We start from the raw sequence: 19,379 nt of genomic DNA on the forward strand, positions 1-19,379 counted from the left end.
CACCTTCAAATTGTGGAATCAAGGTAGTAATTATTGTTTTGGAGGAACTAACGGGCCGCTTGCCAATATCAAGCCATTGCCTTTCCTTTTCCGCCAGGTCCTAGATCGTAATGATAAGATAGTGTCGGTCGAACCTTTTCTGGCGCTGACGACGGTCCTTGTCGGCTGTGTTGACTCTGGCCTCCGACACTGCTGGCCTCACCAGCCTCATCCACAATGGGTAACGTCGAGGTCGGTACACTGCCGCTGGGGTCTGCTGGATCTCGTACAGTTGACAACGTCCTGGGGTGGGCAACTGATACATCCTTGGCCGCCTCCCTCTCCGCTGCTTGCATGGTTCGCTCAACGGAAGAGGGTCGGTGTTCAGCAGAGCCCCAAGATTCTCGACGCCGCTCAGCCTCCTCCTTGGACATAGTAATGCCCTTGATAAAGTTGATGAACCGATCGCCGTATCCCTCCGGAGGCACCGGAGATATCTGGGTCCGATCATGAGAAAGACCCTTGAAGAAATGCTCTATCTTTTTCACAGTTCCGTACTTCACGAGAGCATGAAGTTAGCAGAGCACATTAACATCTAAGCAAGCCGTAGAAAACTTACGTGTGTCAAGCAGTCGATTATCCCAAGATAGTAGATCTCTTCTCCTGCTTGGCCGTTCTCATGAGTTGCACGGAACCCCCCATCATCCGAATAAAAGACATGGAACTTCCTTTCGTCCAGGATCTCCTCGGGCATTTTTGCGGCTGCCTTATCCAGAGGCACAGGGCGCTCTCGTTTGATAAGCATCCGCAACTCTCGTGCTTTACGTTCATTCTCCAGTTTCGAGGGAGTACGCATAAGCATGTTGGGGTTCGCGTCTTCTTCCCGATCACCTCCGGGTTGAAAGACTTGAAGGGTCTTATCCCGGAGCTTCTCCTCGTTGCCCCTTTCTACATCATGTATGCCTACCAAGAGGGAATAATCCATTATCTTGAGCCGCTTCAGTAATTCGACATCCCGTTGGAGTTGCGCCAGGAAGAAGTCCCGCTTCGCGGGGCCGCACTGAATCTGGCGGTTTCTCCGGACCCAATTCAGATCCTTCAGAGTTGCCCTCGGATTCTTTTCCAGGTCGTCCTCACGCAGGTCGCGGCCAATTGTCGACCCTTTCAGATCGAACGTTTGGTGGATATCGCGGTGAGGCGGGAAAAGGTTGTTCATAACCACGAAATGGATCTTGCGACCATACGCCATTTTAACGCGGTGGAGGCCATAGAATTGTGAGATGAGTGTGTTCGGATTTTGCTCCACGTGTTTGTAGTACTCGGGAAGGATTCTCCGTAGTAGCTTGTGTTCCGAATGGTGGATTGTTTTGATAATGTATTTATAATCTCGCGAAAAGTAGAAAAAGCTTCCACTCTTTCCTGGAGAACCCAGCTCCGAAAGAATATACTTGCTTGTGAGGGACATCAGATAATCGGCGGGGTCGATTCGAAATTTGGCTCGCAATCGTCGGAAAACCCACGGCGCATAATCCTTGAATTTGAAGTCGTATTTGGCAGAGGGTGTTAACTCATTGCCAGTTCTGTCCAAGAGCCAATGTAAGTAAATGCGAAAACGGAAAGACCACAGGAAGAAAGTGCGTTATGACATACATATCAAACGAAAACTTGTGTTTTGCTTCAAAGTCAGCAGGAGTTAGCTCGCGATCCATCTTAGCATTGATCCTCGATACAGTGAACCGTATCCCTGTAAGCATGTTGTACGCTGTAACCCAGTTCACATGGTTCTGGTCCACCTTGGTTCCAACGATAACGCGATCCTCATCATCTTCATCCCGACGCTTCCTCCTGGAAGCTCTCCTTTGCTTTATGGCTTCGGCCCATCGTGCCGCATCGTCGTCCGGGCTGATCTCATCAGGAAACGTGTCTGAGCGATTGGTTCGGCTCGCCCGGCGGGCCAGACTAAAAGAAGTTCGACGGGTGCCACCTGTTGGAGACAAGCGACCACTGCTATACGCTGTATCCTCCGAGTGATCACGACTACTGCGACGGCCGCTATTCGCTCTCGGGACTTGAAGAGTATGTCGATGTCGAAGGCTCGAGCTAGTCGAGTCCTGATGTGCAGGTCCTTCCATGCCAGATGGAATCGGGGGGGAGGACTGTCGATGGGGACTCCTCTGCGAGGGCGACAACCGATCAGGATCGGGTGAAAGACGACCGCTATCGTCGGGCTGAGATGTTGACAGTCCCGGTCCTATACCATTGTCCGTCGAGTCCGAGAAGACCAGTTCGTCGACCGAGGGCCGGGAATGGTCACCATTTACCATAAATTTCCCACTGTGCGACCGAGGAGCCAGCGAGGTACCATTCGGCTGCTGGCTGGAAAGGGAGGTGGTCGAGCCTACAGCAGCACCTACATCAGATGATCCAGGACTGTACTCTTTATCCAATGTCATCGAAGGTCTCCCACCATCTCGAGGGTCTCTCACTGATCCATTTCCTAATGAATGCATGCTCCCATCTTTAGAATTCAACAAGTCTCTAGAATAAGAGCCAGCACTTGATCGAGGTCCATTCAGAGAATGGGCGCTACCATTCGGGAAATGCTGGCGGTCATTGGACGTTGCGTTGAGGTGACTGGTGTCTCCATTTGGCCAGTTAGTCCACAGGAATGTGTTGCCCACAGGTGCCTTATCATGCGGCTTCCCCTGCGGGGAGTCGAAGGTGCGAGGGTGAGTAGCGGTAGCGGTTGCGGTTTGGTAAGGCCCGTCGTTTGAGAACGACGGCATGGTCGCTTAGCTCGGACTCTCAGTGGAGTGCTCAGGGGCAGAGGATGGTATAAGAGACGCTGTCGTACAACGGGGCAAGGCCTAGAAGTGCTTATGAGCACACCTTGTCCGGGCTTCGGTACCCTTTAAATCGAGCAACGGAAGAGAAGAGACCAGTAGTGATGTATGAACGGAAGGGATTCGATGGAAAAGACAGAAATGGCCGGCCAATGGCAGATGTCAAAGTGCAAGAACAACGTTCCTGAGTCGAGAGGAAGTAGCCAGCCGGGGAGGGCGTGGCAGGAAATTCTAGCGACCGATAGGCATGTTCATAAAAAGAGTGGAAGGAGAAATTCGATGCGGCACAGTCGACAATCGACGTGTCCGACCTTCAAGGGGGAATTAGCTGGTTCAAGGCGACTTCGAGAATAAAGGAGGATGGGATGGGCAGGTGACAGGGTCCGTCGAAAGAGAGGAAGGCGAAGAAGGAAGGGAGGTTAGGAAGAGAAGCGAGATGATCGTTAGAATGAATGGGGTGAACGAGAAGAGAACTGGGAATCGGGAGAGCGTGAAAAGCAAAAGTAATCGATTGGTTGTTCTGGTATTCGTATTTCTGCAGTGCAGGAGAAGCCAAAGAGTGTGTGGAGGGAGTGACGGTAATACGCATGTACAGGATAATAAATGAACGATAACTGGAAATCAACCCTGGTCGTGTCCCTGTACTGGTAGGCGGAAGAAGGACTGGAAGAAAAGTTTCTCTTCTGCTGCTTCAATTAGTTAGTTAGTTACTCTAGGTGATTATTATTAACTAACTTCCCGGTGTTAACTAAGAGAGCGAGAGAGACAGAGAGAGGCTTGGCTGGAGTAAAAGAAAGGGAAAAGCTCCACTGTTCAGCTTGCATATGACTGGTATGGGATGATACAGTGTATCGATGTATCCATCGATATCCAGTTCTTCCAAAGCCCATGACAATATTGCTTCTCTCAGCCTCTTATATAATGGATAATACTTTGTATTTTAGCTAGAATCATATTCCACTCTCTGCTTTAAACATGTTTTTGGTGTTGTTAAGAAATATGTATATAATCCTTATCGCTGCCAGTGCCCAAGTATTGTACTTATAGATACATAAATATGCACCGGTAACTAGTTAGCTAGTTACTATGGGGTACCCAAGATACAATCTTTAAATTCCCCGATAAGTGATAATTGATAGGATGCTGCCTAATAGGTACTACTAGTATCATTGTCAGGAATCCTCCTGGTAGCACCACGGACTTAAAACGATGCCAGGTACTACCTGCAAAGAACTATGACAATGGCCAGCCTTCAGCTACAGGGTGTATAATACGAGTGTGCATAATTTATGTCAGCTTAATATAATCTGTTTCTATGCATACAATATTACTTGAAACTGTTCGGGATGTTTCTTGGGCTTGTATGGTATTAAACACTACCGGTATCATAGGGTCTGGAAGAGATAAGAGTCGTTTCACGGTCCAGGCAGACATAAACTTACAGTATCTAAGGAGTTGGTTTAAGTATAAATCAGTGTTCTTATGTGATTAACGTCGGGTGTGCGTCCTAGTACAGGTATAAGTATCCTATGGCAGTGGATTCTGTTATTCCTGTCTGTGACAATGATCGACAGTATTAACGTCACTGATGTGATGGGTCTTTGAACCAGCGCCATCCTGTTCTCGGACTTAACACAGTTCTGTCTGGTGGATCGTGCATACTGGCATATACTGTGTATGGACCAGATTTCCATAATAGATTTTTGGTGCCTGTGTGCCTGATTGCTTACTGGTCAAGTAACTATAGCAATCCAAATTCTTTCCCTTTATATTTCCGAGACATGGTATAACTTGGAGGTGTTTTTATTGTATTTTATTTTTATAAAGGATAGTATTGATACCATTGTTTTAGTTATTTGAACAGCAGATTTATGAGGTGGATTATTATTATAGCTCCTGTATTTCCAGACTGTTATATTTCTTATATTATATTATTTCTATTATATCTAATAAACATTATTTACACATAGCTAGCTGATTTGATGCTCCCATAACAAGATCACTCTCTTTCACACCCCTGTTTATCTCATCTTGTCGTCTCTCAGCCTTGGACAGCTTCCTCTAACCCTTCAACAGTTAAGGGAACATGAGTAGGCTTAAAATAATGCTCATTGCGACAGTAATACCTCTATACCTAAGTGTCAGAAAGAAATCAGACAGCACTTGACACAACTGTACTGTTTATACTTTATAGAACAGGGGCTTAGACGTTATCAAAGCCAAACAGTTGCGGAATATGGCATAGTTAAAGATTGGTGTAGGCAAAATAAAATCCTGTTGAAGCATCTGGAACACGAGCAGCTACGCCCAACAGCCAAAAACACTAAGAATCAAATTTCGAAATATTATATTCACCCTCTCTTGCATTGTGGTTGTTTAGTTATAATATCATCTGTATTATTCACCCATTGAAACAGCAGTAGTATTATGTACCTCTGTAAGACATTTATTGTTGCTTTACGTAGCATTTATTGTTAACTCCCTACCTAGGTAACAGGCTACGCCTTATCAATTAAAGCAGTTAACGTCATCCTAGCTTCTATTCCCACAAACTGAAAGTTACTGTTGATGTGTATATGCACATCTCTTTCATGTCTCGCAAGTGCTGGCTGGCTGAGTTGAAGTAGGACAGCAAGACTCTGACTCTGACAGTCCCACTGACGGCCATATAACATGGCCCTGGCTGTTCAATACAAGATAAAAGACAAATCCTTGCCAGAAGTGAAGTCGTGACATCACGGCACTCACACAACGGTTTTACTATTAAAGCATGAGCCTTTAGTGTTGATGGCTAGGTTCCATTCTTGCCGCAAGTCAGTGTACTAGCTGGGACGTCGATCAATGAAGGACAGGTCCAAGGTAGATGTGCTCATTGTGGGGACTGGGCGAGCAGGGTATGTTACGCACTACCTAGTGAACAGAGGGCTATGCTTACAGCTATAAACATAGCTTGATGGCGGCTGCATGGATGGCACAGGCAATAATAAACACATTGGTGGTCAATGCGAAGCTGGCTCACACGCAGTCCGGTCGCGCAGATGGCCTTGAAAGTCGCAACATGGAGATCTTTGATAGTTTTGGCTGGCCGAAAAGATCGGGAAAGAATCCAGTCATACCAACGTTTTATGCCTTTGGATAATGCTGGACACGTCTCCTAAATCACCATTGCTATTCGAAGGCCTTGCTGACAAGAATCGTAGGGTGCCAATAACGAAGGTATTTCCCGAAAGCTGAATATGATAGCCAATATAAAGCCGGAGTGGTCAAGATATCGATCCTGCACGTTAGGCCAGAGGCGGGTCGAAGAGCAATTAATCCGTTTTACTGAAGGCATCTCCAATAGGGGACCACCCGAGCCACATTACATATGCACACGCCGACCATGAACGACCCGGAAACGATCCAGAGATATTTACGAATATAGACCAGCACATCATGGATCCATATTTCTTGCAGACGCACCATGGGCATTGGTCTACGATGTACACGGTGGGTTACAAGCAATTTGATTTTCTCGAGGCTCTTATGGTGCTAACTGGATCTCCTCAGTAGAATATTCCTTGCAGGTAATGCCATTCATACCCAATCACCCAAAGCGGACCAGAGTATGAATATGAGCATGCAAGACACCTACAACCTTGGCTGGAAGCTGGCAAGCGTATTCAAAGGGGCCACAAGTCCGAAAATCCTACAGGTTTATCAGGAAGAGCGCCTGTTCGTAATTGAGCGACTGCTTCGTTTTGACAAGCGGGTGTGTTAAGGGTTGTACAGTTGCAACCTAGGTCAGGATCAGTTTGATGGAGACTATAAACTCGCCCTGGAAGGGGAGAATACTTCAGAATCCGGGGTTACTGCCCAAACTTCTTGTGGAATATCCAGTAGCCGTCGAGACTCGGGATTTTCTCTCCGCCAGAAAATTGCCGAAAATATTTCGAGTTGCCTCTAGACTTTCAAGTGAAATTGTTCTTCGACAAAGTGATTCGGGGCCCATTCATCTCCAGGAACTGCTTGCCAGAACAGGGGAATGGTATCTAATTGTTTTCGCAAATATTCTCGACAATGTCCAACAAGCGCGCGTCACTACTCTAGCAAAGGCTGTGTTATCAATTGAGTCAATCATTCATAAGTCGAATACTAGAAGAGCAGAGTACAGAGCAGGAACATTCAGCATCTATTTAATTCACTCCTCTCCGCGAGCTGATGTGGACTCTTGAGCTTGCCCGAAACTTTCCGCCTTATCATCCACAGCGGGGTCATGGACTTTGAGCGAGTTTATGCAGACAACAAGTCATTCCATGCTGAATCCGGCAATGCCTATAGAGCATATGGTATAGGTCTGGAGGGATGTCTGGTTCTGGTGCGACCAGATCAGCATGTTCCCTTTTTTGAGCTTGGATAATATTGGATCTCTTTTGATCTGTTTTTGAAGTCTTTATGCTGTTCTGATTATTTGAAGGGAATCAGCCACGTATATGAAGTCGAGGAACGCTCTGATAGACTGGCAAAACATTTCTGTGAACGGTGGACATACCATCAAATATCCTAATACCACCTCGGAGAAAAGAAGCATATCCTACACTTTCATGTCAGATATAAAATATGAAACATTACATTTATCATCTTAATTCATTCTCGCCGTCCTGGCAGCCCTGAAGTCTACTTAGATAGTCGTAGAAGGATGTTGCCTCTATCTTGTACATCCTGTGGTTGTTGGGTCAATATACAGAGGCATACATTATACCTAATTTAGACTAGTACATACTTAATTTGGAATCATACATGTTGCAGTCACGTGATATATACATGTCGTTTTTATTTCGTCACTTGCCACCGTTCAGCGATTAGCCCTGCCTGTTCCAGAACGACATCTCGTTTCTCTCCAATACGCTCGGGGGGGATATGGTCAAACTAAACTGGCCACCAGCTTACTTCTTTAGAAAGCAGGTGAAAGGAATGGATTGAGATCATCAATCCTACGTTGGAACATGTAAATAGAGATGTTAACTATCGTTGGCCTATAGAACTGCTCCATGATTTTGCAGCTGCATTCCAAGCCCGAGCCAGCCACCGGATTAAAATAGAAGCTTCTTTGAAAACCACGGACTTTTAGATACATTTAATGTCTTGCAACTTCGCTCTTAGGAATATCTTTTCTCCCTATATGCAATAATAAACCCCTTATATTCGGGCTGTATCTGAAAATCCCTATCTCACTTCCCAACCCATACCACCCAAAACCCCCATATTAAACGCGGAAGGATACGCTCACTCGCTACTTCTACGGTACTATGCGGCTCCAGACAATATTACAGTCATAGAAACATGGTCAGGCAATTCAATTCGACGATACAACACTCATCCTTAGGCAAGTGCTTCAAACAGACCGAGCTGAGTAAAAAAAGAAAAGATATTTCCCGTTGCAAGATCCACCACAAGACGCCAACCCTGCCGATAAAAGAGAGAAAGAGCAACCAACGTGTCCCAGAAACACACCACACCAAAGAATAAGTAGCGACAGAAGAAAAAGTTACAGCCGAAGAGAGAAGGGATACAACCCAAAAGATATCACCCAAAGCACACGTCGCAAGAATTAAGTCAACGAGAAAGGAAACATCAGTCACTCAGAACAACTTCAGTGAGAGACATCAGCTTCAAGCCTTCTTGGAGGTCGACTTCTTGGTAACCTTCGGTGCAGGTTTGGCCGTCGTTTTGGTCACACGGCCAGACTTGGTCTTACCGAGAACCTTAGGTTGGTCGACAATGGCGGGCGCCTACATAGCGATCAGTACTCGACATCAACGCCCATGGAAGAAACAATCACGTACAGTAGTAGATGCCTTGCGAGGCTTGGCGGTGTTGGCCTTAGGACGGCCAACAGACTTCTTGGTGGTAGTCCCGGTCTTCTTAGTAGTCTTGGGCTTTTCAGTCTTCTCGGTCTTCTTAGCCGCAGGCTTCTTGGCAGCAGGCTTAGGAGCAGCAGTCTTCTAGGAAATGTTAGTCGAACATTAAATAATAATAACAAAATTAATAAATAAATGGGCGACATTTACCTTGGTAGCAGTAGACTTAGCAGCTGCTTCCTTCTTGGCGAGCTTCACGGGACCTGATGGACCTATAAACAACACGCGTCAGTCGGCACACCCCGTCAAAGACCGATAAGGATGGCGATAACAATAAGGTGCATGTTCAACGACAGCGACGAGGATAAAAGGGGGAATGATAAAGTAGGTAAAAGACACGAAGAAACTCTAAACTTACCCTTAGGCTGGGTGAAATCACCCTTCTCGACACCGACCTTGATAGCCTTGTTGAACTGGCTATCGAAAGCGGCCTGCGAGGCAGAAGCAATCTTGTTGTTGGCCTGCACATACTTCTTGATCGACTGGCGGCTGTGACGAGGGGGGAAACAAACGTCAGTCTTGAGGCGCGACATAGACATAGAGGGGGCTCCCGCGTCGGCAAGAACACCACGTCAAATGATGAGAAAAACCAGACAAAACATACCTGCTACCATTGCGCTCTTTCAGCTGAAGAGAAATGGAAAGTCAGCGATCAAATTGATCATAAAACAAGGCAAGTTCCACGGCGCGTTGGGATGATAAAAAGCGTGGTGACGTGTCCCGGTCGCGGAAGGTTGAACCCGGCGCTCATCATCCCAAGGCGCTTCATGGATAGCGTGATCAACTCACATTCAGGATAGCATCCTTGATCATATCTATATTACACAAATCAGCAGTCATTCGCGACGAAAATGATACTCGAATCGCCCCTACGCGATGGGGTTGTGATGAAAGATCAGAACAAACATACCACGGTAGGAGGCGTGACCCGAGCCAGCCTTCTTGGTCGCGGTGGTGGAAGCTTTCTTGGGAGGCATAGTGGAAGATAGGAGAGGGATGTTGATTCCAGAAGATAGAAGACGATAGAGCTAGAGGTCTACAGAAAGGCGAAATTAGTTCGATAAGAAGAAGCGAGGTGGATCGAGAGTGCGAACAGAAGAAAGGAAAAGCAGTCGACGACGGAAGGGGTGGAAAGTCGCGGGGCATCCTCGCTTTATAGGGCAGCGGGTGTTGACACAGGATCACTCGCAAGCAGAAACGGGCACAACACGTCAATCGCCTGGCCTGCCTGCTTTCTCTCTTTCTTTCTTTCTTTCTTTTAATTTTTTTTGAACTTTTCTCACTCTGACCTGATATTTGAATTTTACTGTGGTTTGTAACGGTTTTTCAGATTGTCTTTTCTCTTCTATGGTTGTTACTTCCTGTAGTAGTCCTCGTAAATCCCAACTCGGTTGATTGCCACGCGCATGATCCTGTCTCTACCAACGCGTAGGTTTCCCTCCTCCCATTCATAGATATTTTTCTCTTCCCCTTTCTACCGGGGTGAGTAAAATGGGATGTTAGTCCATGCACATTCCACCTTCTCTTGTCTGCCCTCTTTTTGTCCCAAGTTTCCCTCGAGGTTTGTCGTGCTGTTATGACTTACTGTCCACAACACACGGTTCTCTTAAGAAACATTCCGGTGTCCTCTAAGCAACCCTCAATACGCGAGTGGATGATATTAATTAACCATAAATTATCAAGGATGAATGAGCCAACTTCTATGCTCTCTCCGATCCATTTCATTCTTTGAATGGTGCTCCGATCCACCTGAACTCCTCTTCCATGGGTGGGAAGTTCAATCAAGCTCATGACCTCCTAACAGCTTGCGCAGTGGATTTGGGAGCTTAAACTGGAGTAAGACCCTGAATTGGTCTGTCCCTTGCATCGGCAGGTGAGCCATTCCCCCATTATATCTTCTGGCAGGCGTGACGGTGTTTCACCCAATGTCCTCGTGCAGATCAGGTCACGGGGTGGGATGATGTATACATTGCTTGTTAGGTTTGTCCTTGCAACGTTATGGCTCGAATCCGGGAGGTTTCATTGGTGTGAGCTAATTGCTATAGATTAAGAACCATGGATAGCTGCCATCATGGTTGGTCGTGAACGGTTGGTCCATATTTTACTATCTCCGGCCACCCAGGATCGAATACCCATTCTAATCTCGAGCTCCTCACCCTTACCACGGGGTACGTACCATTGAGAATCATCATCCATGGAATAACATATGGATCAAAATAGTAGAGCAGAGTAGATGGCTGGAAATCAGTCTTGTATCATAAGCTGTGATCTTCGACCACCATGGATTGTGGATGCGCAGCCGCTCTTGGCTCTGTCCCAGTCATTGAGACCATAGAATCACCAAGTTGCTAGGTCACATGCCTTACTCAAAATATGGATCAATGGCTCTTCACTTGATCCCCATGCAGGAACTACTCCGGGTATAACAGCCGAAAGCAGATATTCTTGGATCAAGGGGTGCTTGGCTCAGGATCATTTCCTCTTTCATCGAGACACATCTTGTCAGGAAGAGTTGGTGATCTTGCGCCCAACAACTATCGCTGATCTACCCACCAAACCGAGGGATATCGGTTTAATATTGGATGCAGTATCTCTGTAGATATAGACTATTTCTTAGTTGCAACATTGTGGTGTGGTATGATGTTGTTGACCAAGATGCTGTGGACCTTCCATGATTGCTTGCGGAATTCGGAGTACGGAGGTTGTATATATAGGAGCATTGTCTCTAATTCTGATCTCTGCATACAACCACCGTAATACTCCTTCTAGACATGAAACTGATTACTGCACGGAGAGCTATTTTAAATATAGCATATTTAATTCTTATTGTTCATTCATTATCAATCTTAGCACCTAAACATTGCTTTTACTGGGAACAGTCATGTTCTTGTTATCGTACAGCCCCACCACTATTAACTCACAAGACTACCAATATATTTAGCACATAAATCATCAATGGAGGCCAGATATATTTATTCAAATGTACACAGCTTAGTTTTCCTAGAATACTGAGTGCTCGTGGATCATAGCTGATTGTTATCTGCTCGCCTAGCACACCCGGCACATTGCAACCAAGTAAGTACATGATAGCACAGCAGACAGGTTAAAAAAAAAAAAAAAAAAAACATAGAACCCCTACCGCTGAAGCCTTTCACTTAGTGGGCCATATTAATCTCATTTATATAATAGATATCAGGTACGAATTCCACATCCATCATGTACCGATATATGTTGCTGGTGCATTCCGCTAGGGAAAACGCCACGCCAAATGTCCGAAAGCAGCTGAGCAGTCAACAACCCTCCGCAAAACGCCAAATTTTCGAGCATTCTTCTTCCCCTTCTCTTACTTTTTTTTTTTTCTTTTTTTTTGGGGCTCAATATGCCTTCCTTAGCTCCATTATCAATTCTGCTATTGGCCTTGCGCTTAAGTAGGTACCTTTAACCAGCACCTCGAGGCTTTGACTTGGCCTCTTTCTTGGCCTTGGCCTCATCCTTCTTGCGTTTTTTCTGCTCCTGAATCTTCTCATCGTGCTTACGTTTAAGATTGGCCTTCTCCTCTTCCGTCCTGGCCACTGGCTTGAAAAAGCCCTCTAGCCGAGATTGCTGGGCGGTCTTTAGATTCTTCTGCAACCGAGCAGCACCATTACGCACCCGATCCTCATTGAAACCCTTATCCCTGACCAAAAATTCCACGAGGCCTTCCACGTCAGGTGCATCCCACTTGAAGTCACAATCGGGATGACTGGCATCCCTCACGTCTGGATTGAGGAACAGCTCTCTGGCATCCTGATATGGCCAGTCTTCCGGAATGACGTATTTCTTCTTTGTGTCGCTCTCAATAGCCTCCACCACTTTTTCTAGGCTCCCATGCTCCCGGATCAGCTTCAGGGCAGTGTTAGGTCCAACTTTGGGAATCGGCTCCAAATAGTCACATCCGAGTAGAATGCATAGATCGATGAACTGCATCGCAGTAGGTTAGGCGAACCGGTCTCTCTCAGAGGATATCTAGGGCAGCGTAACTCACCTGGCGTCGGTCCATCCCGAGACCCTCTAGCACGCGGCTCATGTGGATCTCTTGGATCGGCTCCTTTCTCTGTTCGCTGAAGGTAAGATGTCTTAAAAGAATCGGTGATTCGAAGCATAATGTGTCCATATCTTCTGAAGCTGCAGCGTACACCTTCCCTGCTCGAGCAAGAACAGCGCACTGCGCTTCTGCCTCTGTCGGGGCATCAATATACGGGATTCCCATCAATTCTAAGAGTTTTTTGCATTCTGCATTATGTTCTTTCGTAACACGGACGGTACGTCGGGAGAACTTTTCGACATCCTCCGCCGTGCCTATCTCTTTCGCTTCTTCATGAGCGTCGGCAGCCTCGCTCTTCCTGGCGGTACGCTTAGCCAGTTCGCCAGACTTCAGCGTTGGCGGGGCTCCATCGAAAACGTAAAGAGGTTTAATTCCGTTATCAACCATGCGCAGGGTGCGGTAGAACATGCCCATCAAATGCGATGTGGTCTCGCCCGTATCGCTCATGAGTTGCTGACCTTCGGAGCGGACCGCGATAAGGAAACTATAAATGCTCATAGACCTACATTATATTTTCATTAGTGAATTTCAAGTTTCTATTTTGAGACGACGCAACGCACGCATCCTAGAAGCAAGAGTTATGTGTTAGTTAACTGCCTTTCACGGTGGACTGAGCTATCGGCATAATGGGCATTGAGGCATAACACATACTATAGCAACCTTCCGGCCAAAGTGATTCTTGATATCCCCCGCCTTAACCGCATCTGGTGCATTCTCTGAAATGACTTGGAATAGATCTAGAAAGGTTTGGTCAGTACCAAACAAGCTCCGATCATAGTCACATCACAATGTAGCATAGAACGATAGGAAGCTCTACTTACGCTTAATACCCATTGTGAAAAATTGCTTGCACCTGGAAATGGAGAGAAGAGACTTCGGGGGTAAGAGGAATCCCTTCCTGATTTCGGGCAAAATCGCAGGTAGGTGCTTTCATTTGTTCTCGATGCCGTCGTCATTCCCATCGCGACAAAACGCGCGCCATCAGGAAACACGCGCGGTACATCATTAGACCTCTTTGGGATTAGTGTCCGGAGAGTATTCAGACCACGTGATCTAGCTCCCCACCGTTCCCCAGTAATGTGAAGTATGTAAAGCCTGAGGCAGTGGGATTTCAAGGTTGTCAGCACTACTGAGTACCGAAACTTGCTCTTTCTCCGAGCAAATAGTAAGGGACGCAGCCTTTAGAGGCCTAAGTAGGGAAGGAACCGCTGCCTAATGCTCTAGTGGCCACTCCATAGGTACTCAGTTATCTAAGCACGGCTGGTGGTCTGTTCCCTCCCAATTGCTGCAGTACCCGAAGCCCCTCCCTCACTCTTCAATTTTTCTTGTCGTTGTGGGTGCAAAAGGGGGTGAGTATAGATATATACATGCTGTATGCATTGATTTTGATGATGACTTTCTCTGCATCATGAAACGAAGTCACCCTCATTTCGAAGCCAGTGACGATACCTCGTCCATTTCGTCTCCCCAGGGTGCCTATGTGCACCAGCCTCTCTCGGAAAATAATACCCAGCAAGGCATAGGACACATACCCAAGATATCACGGCGGATACGCGCATGCACGGAATGCAAGCGGCATAAAGTCCGATGTGATATAAAGTCAGGGGAGTCGGTCTGTCACCGATGTCGGCGTATGGGGCTAGAATGCATCGTCAACAAGAGTCTGCAGACGTTGCTGGATGATGAAGCCGAGTAATCAACGCCCCTCAGCAATATTATAGATCTATTTTTAGCATCGAAATATACTAATTTTGTGTTGTTTCTTGAATAGGTGGAAGACAACTATAGAACTCGCTATGACAGATTTGCTTAGGAAAGCTCAGTTGCCGGAGCTTTCATACTACCAGGCCCTGGGTAGGTCAACTGAGGCACCACCCAAAAAGAGAGGTCGAAAAGAATCTACAGTTTCTACCGAAGATACTGGTGCTGTGGTTGAGAATGACAGGAAAGTAAATTCAGTTGACATCGGTGCGATTACGACACCAGGGGGACGCGGCATAGATACTCGACCGTTTCGGCAACAGTCACAATTTGCCCTCGACAGAGAAGAAAATGGGACGTCTTCGTTGGTCACAGCTCCAATGGGAAGCTTGTACGAAGTGACTCAGTTGAGCGACATTCAAGCGAGAACTCCCGAACGGCAATATGCCCCCGACAGGGCGCTAGTCACAGACTTCGTTTCTCGAGGAATTGTGGATTTACAAGAGGCGGAAGAGCTATTCTTCAATTTTGACCAGGTGCTCAATCGGTATTTATGGGACGGCATAGCACTCGTACACAAAGATCTTACTTCCGTCCGCAATTCTTCCTCGATGCTCTCTGCTGCTATCCTTGCTGTGACGGCCCTCCATATGCCCAATAAAGAGAGGACATTTGATACCTGTTACACTGAATTTGCCAAATTGGCATCTGAATCTATGCTTGATAGACACCACACCTTGGATGATTTACGTGCATTATGCATAGGGGCGTTTTGGCTCGCGGATGTTAGTTGGAAGCTTTCTGGGTATGCTGTCCGCATTGCAACGGAGCGAAACCTACATCAATCTTATCGCAAGGCTACACAAGGCTCTCCAGAACATATAGAACAGGCCAGGTTATGGTATCTCCTTTATGTACGTTCCACCCTTCCCAGTCGTCTTTTCTGTTGCTTACATGCCACCCCATAGACATTGGAACATCATTTCTCTATCGCATATGGGCGGCCACCCATAATCCACGAGGATCACAGCATCACAAACCATGCTACTTTTGTTCTATCACCTACAGCCACACAATCTGAACTACGCCTCCATAGTCAGGTTGACCTGTTCATTATTCTCACCCGGATATACCATGCTTTCGGTCCTGACGTTGACCTAGAAGTACCTGAGAGTGAATTCAGCACCATTGAAAAATTTGATGCCGACTTGGGAGAATGGCAGTCAACATGGTTTCCTCGGTTAGGTATTATATATTCCCCCTATACTTGCTTCTGCTGAGTTTCATTTTTGTTCCTAACGGTTGACTTGAAACAGCTGGAAGTCGATACGTCGGTGCGTACCCTTACAAGGCCGTCTATTTGCACTACCACTTTTCTCGTTTACAGCTGAATTCGGTTGCCTTGCGGACTTATCACTCTTCGACTTCCACTCGGTTCATGTCTGATGGACGGAAGAAATATGCAAATATGGCCATCCAGTCAGCCATTGGCACGCTCCTGGTCGTTCTGGATGAACCGGATATTCAAACAGCACTGGTTGGTGTTCCACTGTATCTCCACAGTATGATAACTTTTGCTGCTGTATTCTTGCTCAAAATTGCCGCAAAGGGCTGCTCGAGCAACATACCTGGCAATCAGCAGAACTCTATTGCGTCGGCTGGTCTGCTAATCGACGTTGCTTATGTGCGTGCTTTGGTCGGACGAGTCATCGAGCTGATGATATCCTGTAGCAAGCGGGCTAGCGAGCGCCATCTCAGTCATCATATAGCCCGTGGTTTGAGGAAAATGCTTACGGGACTAGAGGAATGGGAGAAGCGAAGATCTTGCAGCCAGCAGTCAACCGGACAGCATTGTCGCGACCATTCATCCATGTTCAAATCAATTATTATCCCCGGTGCGCAGCCACTGGGTGAAAGAGACACCATATTGACACATCCTCCCCCACTACTAGGGGTGGCGCCTTTGTCTGCAGAACGAGGCAATGGGTTTGATCCTGAAGCTGCCCGGGCGAAAGCACAAACTGGCCTTTCGGAGGGCTCTTTAGATCCTATGATGGCCGACCCATGGGGCTTTGACGAAGAATACTTTCCTACTGGGGTTTTCGATTTCCTGCAATCCCAGATGCCTGCTTAACCGCTTCGTGGCTCTGCTAAATGTGAAATCTGTAATCTGCTGGGGTCATGACCCGAAACAGGACTATCCCTGGCTGAAGTCTTTGATCTTATCAGTGATCCCATTTTGAGAATTTTCTCAGTACAATACTAATACGCAATGGCTTTGTGTATGTATTGTCGTGTCAATAACGGCATGCACGTATGTATGTACATACGTCTTGCCGGTCCGGTTTGAAGCCTACTGTAGTAGGCCTGACCTCTACCCACTGACATACTTTGACGTGAAAATCCCATTGCGTACTGGGATCTGTGCATCTGGACGTTCTGCTGTATATGGTTGCATATACATACATTTACTCATGATTTAGAAACATAGAAAACAGCACACCATAGTATATATAGTCTACATGGATAATAACACCTGTCGCAAGTTGCAGTTCCTGGATGACTCTGTAGATTAACACTTGATTAGTTTGATACTTTCTCCTTTATCTAGGTCGCCGACGGAGCGTAAACCGAAGCTTCTTGATAGCCGGGAGCAATTTTGTATCCGTTCGGATGTGCTCTATATATTATGTGAACATTCTGTTTGCATTCACGAATATAGTATATAGCTCTGTAGAGACTGGAGACCGCATTGTCTTCTGTCTTTCTCTTTACTCTCTCTCTCTATTTTATTTTAGTTGTTTCGTTTCCCGCGCTTTTTGTATATATATTACCCGCTCCGTGGGAGTTGAAAAGAGACGGGCCGATGTCATTGCCGAGGTCAACTGCGCCGCCTTGCGAACGGAAATCGGCTAGCTTCCCCCGCAACATCATAGTTATCTACTATTGGCGCTGGTATTTATAACTTCTTACTCCCGCGGTTGCTCTGTCCACTTGATCGTGTTTCTACACTGACCTAATATCATCAAGAAAGTCCATTTGTTTCTCCTGTGACTCCGTTTACCGCCGTTCTTGCGCAACCATGCGTCGATCTGTACTCCGCGTCGCCTCGCGCCAACTTCAATCAGCAAACCGCCAATATAATGCTTCAGTACGTGGGTTTGCAACCGCGTTCAATTGGGAGGATCCCCTTGCTGCGTCGGAGCTGTATACGGAGGAGGAGTTGGCAATCCAGGACACAGCAAGGCAGTACTGCCAGGAACGCTTGCTACCCCGGGTACTCGGTACGTGATGCCACCTCTCAGCCTTGTTTGCAATGAGAATACACGCTTAAGTACGATTACTTGATAGATGCCTACCGTCATGAGAACTATGATCGCAAGATTCTGGAAGAAATGGGAGAACTGGGTCTTCTCGGTTCTAACATCGAGGGCTATGGATGCGCAGGGGCGAGTACTGTCGCTTCAGGCTTAATCACCAAGGAAGTCGAACGAGTAGACTCGGGATATCGATCTGGCATGTCTGTGCAGAGCTCACTTGCGATGACGGCAATTAATGAATTCGGGACGCAAGAGCTCAAGGACAGGTTTCTACCAGGACTAGCTAAGGGCAAAATTGCGGGTTGCTTCGGCCTTACAGAACCCAACCACGGCTCAGATCCTGGCTCCATGGAGACAGTGGCGCGAGAACACCCTACCAAGAAGGGTTACTATTTGTTGTCCGGCGCAAAGACCTGGATTACCAACTCCCCTATTTCCGACATCATGATCGTGTGGGCCAAGTTGGAGAGTACGGGCAAAATACGCGGTTTCGTGGTGGAACGTGACCAATGCCCCCCGGGCACCTTGGAGACCCCCGCCATCAAGAACAAGACCGCCCTGCGGGCGTCCATCACCGGCATGATCCAGATGGATGACTGCCCTGTTCCGGCGGAGAATATGTTCCCCAAGGTTGAGGGACTCGCTGGGCCCTTCACTTGCCTCAACAGTGCACGATTGGGCATCGCATTTGGCACCATGGGAGCTCTTGAAGACTGTATAAGCCGCGCACGCACTTACGCGCTGGAGCGGAAACAATTCAAGGGAAACCCGCTCGCGAAGTACCAGCTGATCCAGAAGAAGCTAGCTGACGCTATCACCGATGCCGCGTACGGAACCCTGGCTGCGACGCAAGTCGCTCGACTGAAGGACGCAGGGAAGTCCACGCCGGAGATGATCTCCATGATCAAGAGACAGAACTGTGACCGTGCGCTAGAGAACTCCCGCATGTAAGCAGCTGTGTACTCCCCTTCTATATTTATTCCACTAACTCTCCCACAGCCTGCAGGAAGTGTTTGGTGGCAACGCGGCTAGCGACGAATACCACATTGCACGACATGTTGCTAACTTGTTTGTGGTGCAGACGTACGAGGGCCAGAGTGATATCCACGGTGAGTACCCACCGGACCTGAAACACCTGCCCCTTTTATCCATGTGCAGATTGCTGATGATTGGACTAGCATTGATACTGGGGCGTGCTATTACTGGAGTGCAGGCGTTTGTGTAGAGACAGCGTGATATGCACTAGATATTAGACCTGTAAATTTGATGCCTCCGAATTGTTAACCTGCTAGTTCACCCCAGCCGAGCCCAGTACTTTGTAGAGTCTTCGAGAAGCTGTGGCTGGAAACACGTGACCATAGCGCCACGTGGGCCGCTTTGTCGTACGGCGATTACCGGCAGTAAAGTACAGATACCTACCTATCCTACCAAGGTACTTGGGATCGTGAACGATTCCCAGTCCTGTGAGATGCATCCCTCTGACAATGGTATACTCCGGAGTATTTATCTGATACTTTTCTATGAGGCGATGATGATCCGGATGGAAACCTGA

The 19,379-nt window shown here is 47.1% G+C and overlaps 7 protein-coding genes across 7 annotated transcripts; 4 read left to right on the plus strand and 3 right to left on the minus strand.

The window, feature by feature from the left end:
• Positions 1-68: 68 nt before the first annotated feature.
• On the minus strand, positions 69-2,765 carry MSS4 (1-phosphatidylinositol-4-phosphate 5-kinase; the record flags this gene model as incomplete). The annotated part of the gene is made up of 3 exons (XM_033571506.1): positions 69-536; positions 599-1,559; positions 1,630-2,765. 3 exons carry the CDS (start codon positions 2,763-2,765, stop codon positions 69-71), a joined length of 2,565 nt encoding a protein of 854 aa, XP_033424821.1.
• Positions 2,766-5,663: 2,898 nt separating this feature from the next.
• Positions 5,664-5,961, plus strand: ATNIH1004_006880 (uncharacterized protein; the record flags this gene model as incomplete). Its single annotated transcript, XM_033571507.1, has 2 exons — positions 5,664-5,716; positions 5,772-5,961. The coding sequence occupies 2 exons, from the start codon at positions 5,664-5,666 to the stop codon at positions 5,959-5,961; spliced, it is 243 nt and encodes an 80-aa protein (XP_033424822.1).
• Positions 5,962-6,285: 324 nt separating this feature from the next.
• Positions 6,286-6,582, plus strand: ATNIH1004_006881 (uncharacterized protein; the record flags this gene model as incomplete). Its single annotated transcript, XM_033571508.1, has 2 exons — positions 6,286-6,311; positions 6,375-6,582. 2 exons carry the CDS (start codon positions 6,286-6,288, stop codon positions 6,580-6,582), a joined length of 234 nt encoding a protein of 77 aa, XP_033424823.1.
• A 1,891-nt stretch (positions 6,583-8,473) lies between these two features.
• Positions 8,474-9,699, minus strand: ATNIH1004_006882 (histone H1/H5 family protein; the record flags this gene model as incomplete). The annotated part of the gene is made up of 7 exons (XM_033571509.1): positions 8,474-8,593; positions 8,648-8,806; positions 8,873-8,934; positions 9,081-9,211; positions 9,327-9,349; positions 9,512-9,537; positions 9,633-9,699. 7 exons carry the CDS (start codon positions 9,697-9,699, stop codon positions 8,474-8,476), a joined length of 588 nt encoding a protein of 195 aa, XP_033424824.1.
• A 2,461-nt stretch (positions 9,700-12,160) lies between these two features.
• fen1 (multifunctional nuclease RAD27) lies at positions 12,161-13,640 on the minus strand (the record flags this gene model as incomplete). Its single annotated transcript, XM_033571510.1, has 5 exons — positions 12,161-12,682; positions 12,747-13,308; positions 13,358-13,371; positions 13,458-13,543; positions 13,628-13,640. The coding sequence occupies 5 exons, from the start codon at positions 13,638-13,640 to the stop codon at positions 12,161-12,163; spliced, it is 1,197 nt and encodes a 398-aa protein (XP_033424825.1).
• Positions 13,641-14,214: 574 nt separating this feature from the next.
• Positions 14,215-16,641, plus strand: ATNIH1004_006884 (uncharacterized protein; the record flags this gene model as incomplete). Its single annotated transcript, XM_033571511.1, has 4 exons — positions 14,215-14,498; positions 14,578-15,421; positions 15,476-15,752; positions 15,824-16,641. The coding sequence occupies 4 exons, from the start codon at positions 14,215-14,217 to the stop codon at positions 16,639-16,641; spliced, it is 2,223 nt and encodes a 740-aa protein (XP_033424826.1).
• A 948-nt stretch (positions 16,642-17,589) lies between these two features.
• Positions 17,590-19,052, plus strand: ATNIH1004_006885 (acyl-CoA dehydrogenase; the record flags this gene model as incomplete). The annotated part of the gene is made up of 4 exons (XM_033571512.1): positions 17,590-17,791; positions 17,859-18,774; positions 18,827-18,936; positions 19,006-19,052. The coding sequence occupies 4 exons, from the start codon at positions 17,590-17,592 to the stop codon at positions 19,050-19,052; spliced, it is 1,275 nt and encodes a 424-aa protein (XP_033424827.1).
• Between the last annotated feature and the right edge of the window lie 327 nt (positions 19,053-19,379).

This window comes from Aspergillus tanneri (assembly GCF_003426965.1).
Source record: "Aspergillus tanneri strain NIH1004 chromosome Unknown AapTan_7_pilon_pilon_pilon, whole genome shotgun sequence".
Classification (NCBI taxonomy): Eukaryota; Fungi; Ascomycota; class Eurotiomycetes; order Eurotiales; family Aspergillaceae; genus Aspergillus; species Aspergillus tanneri.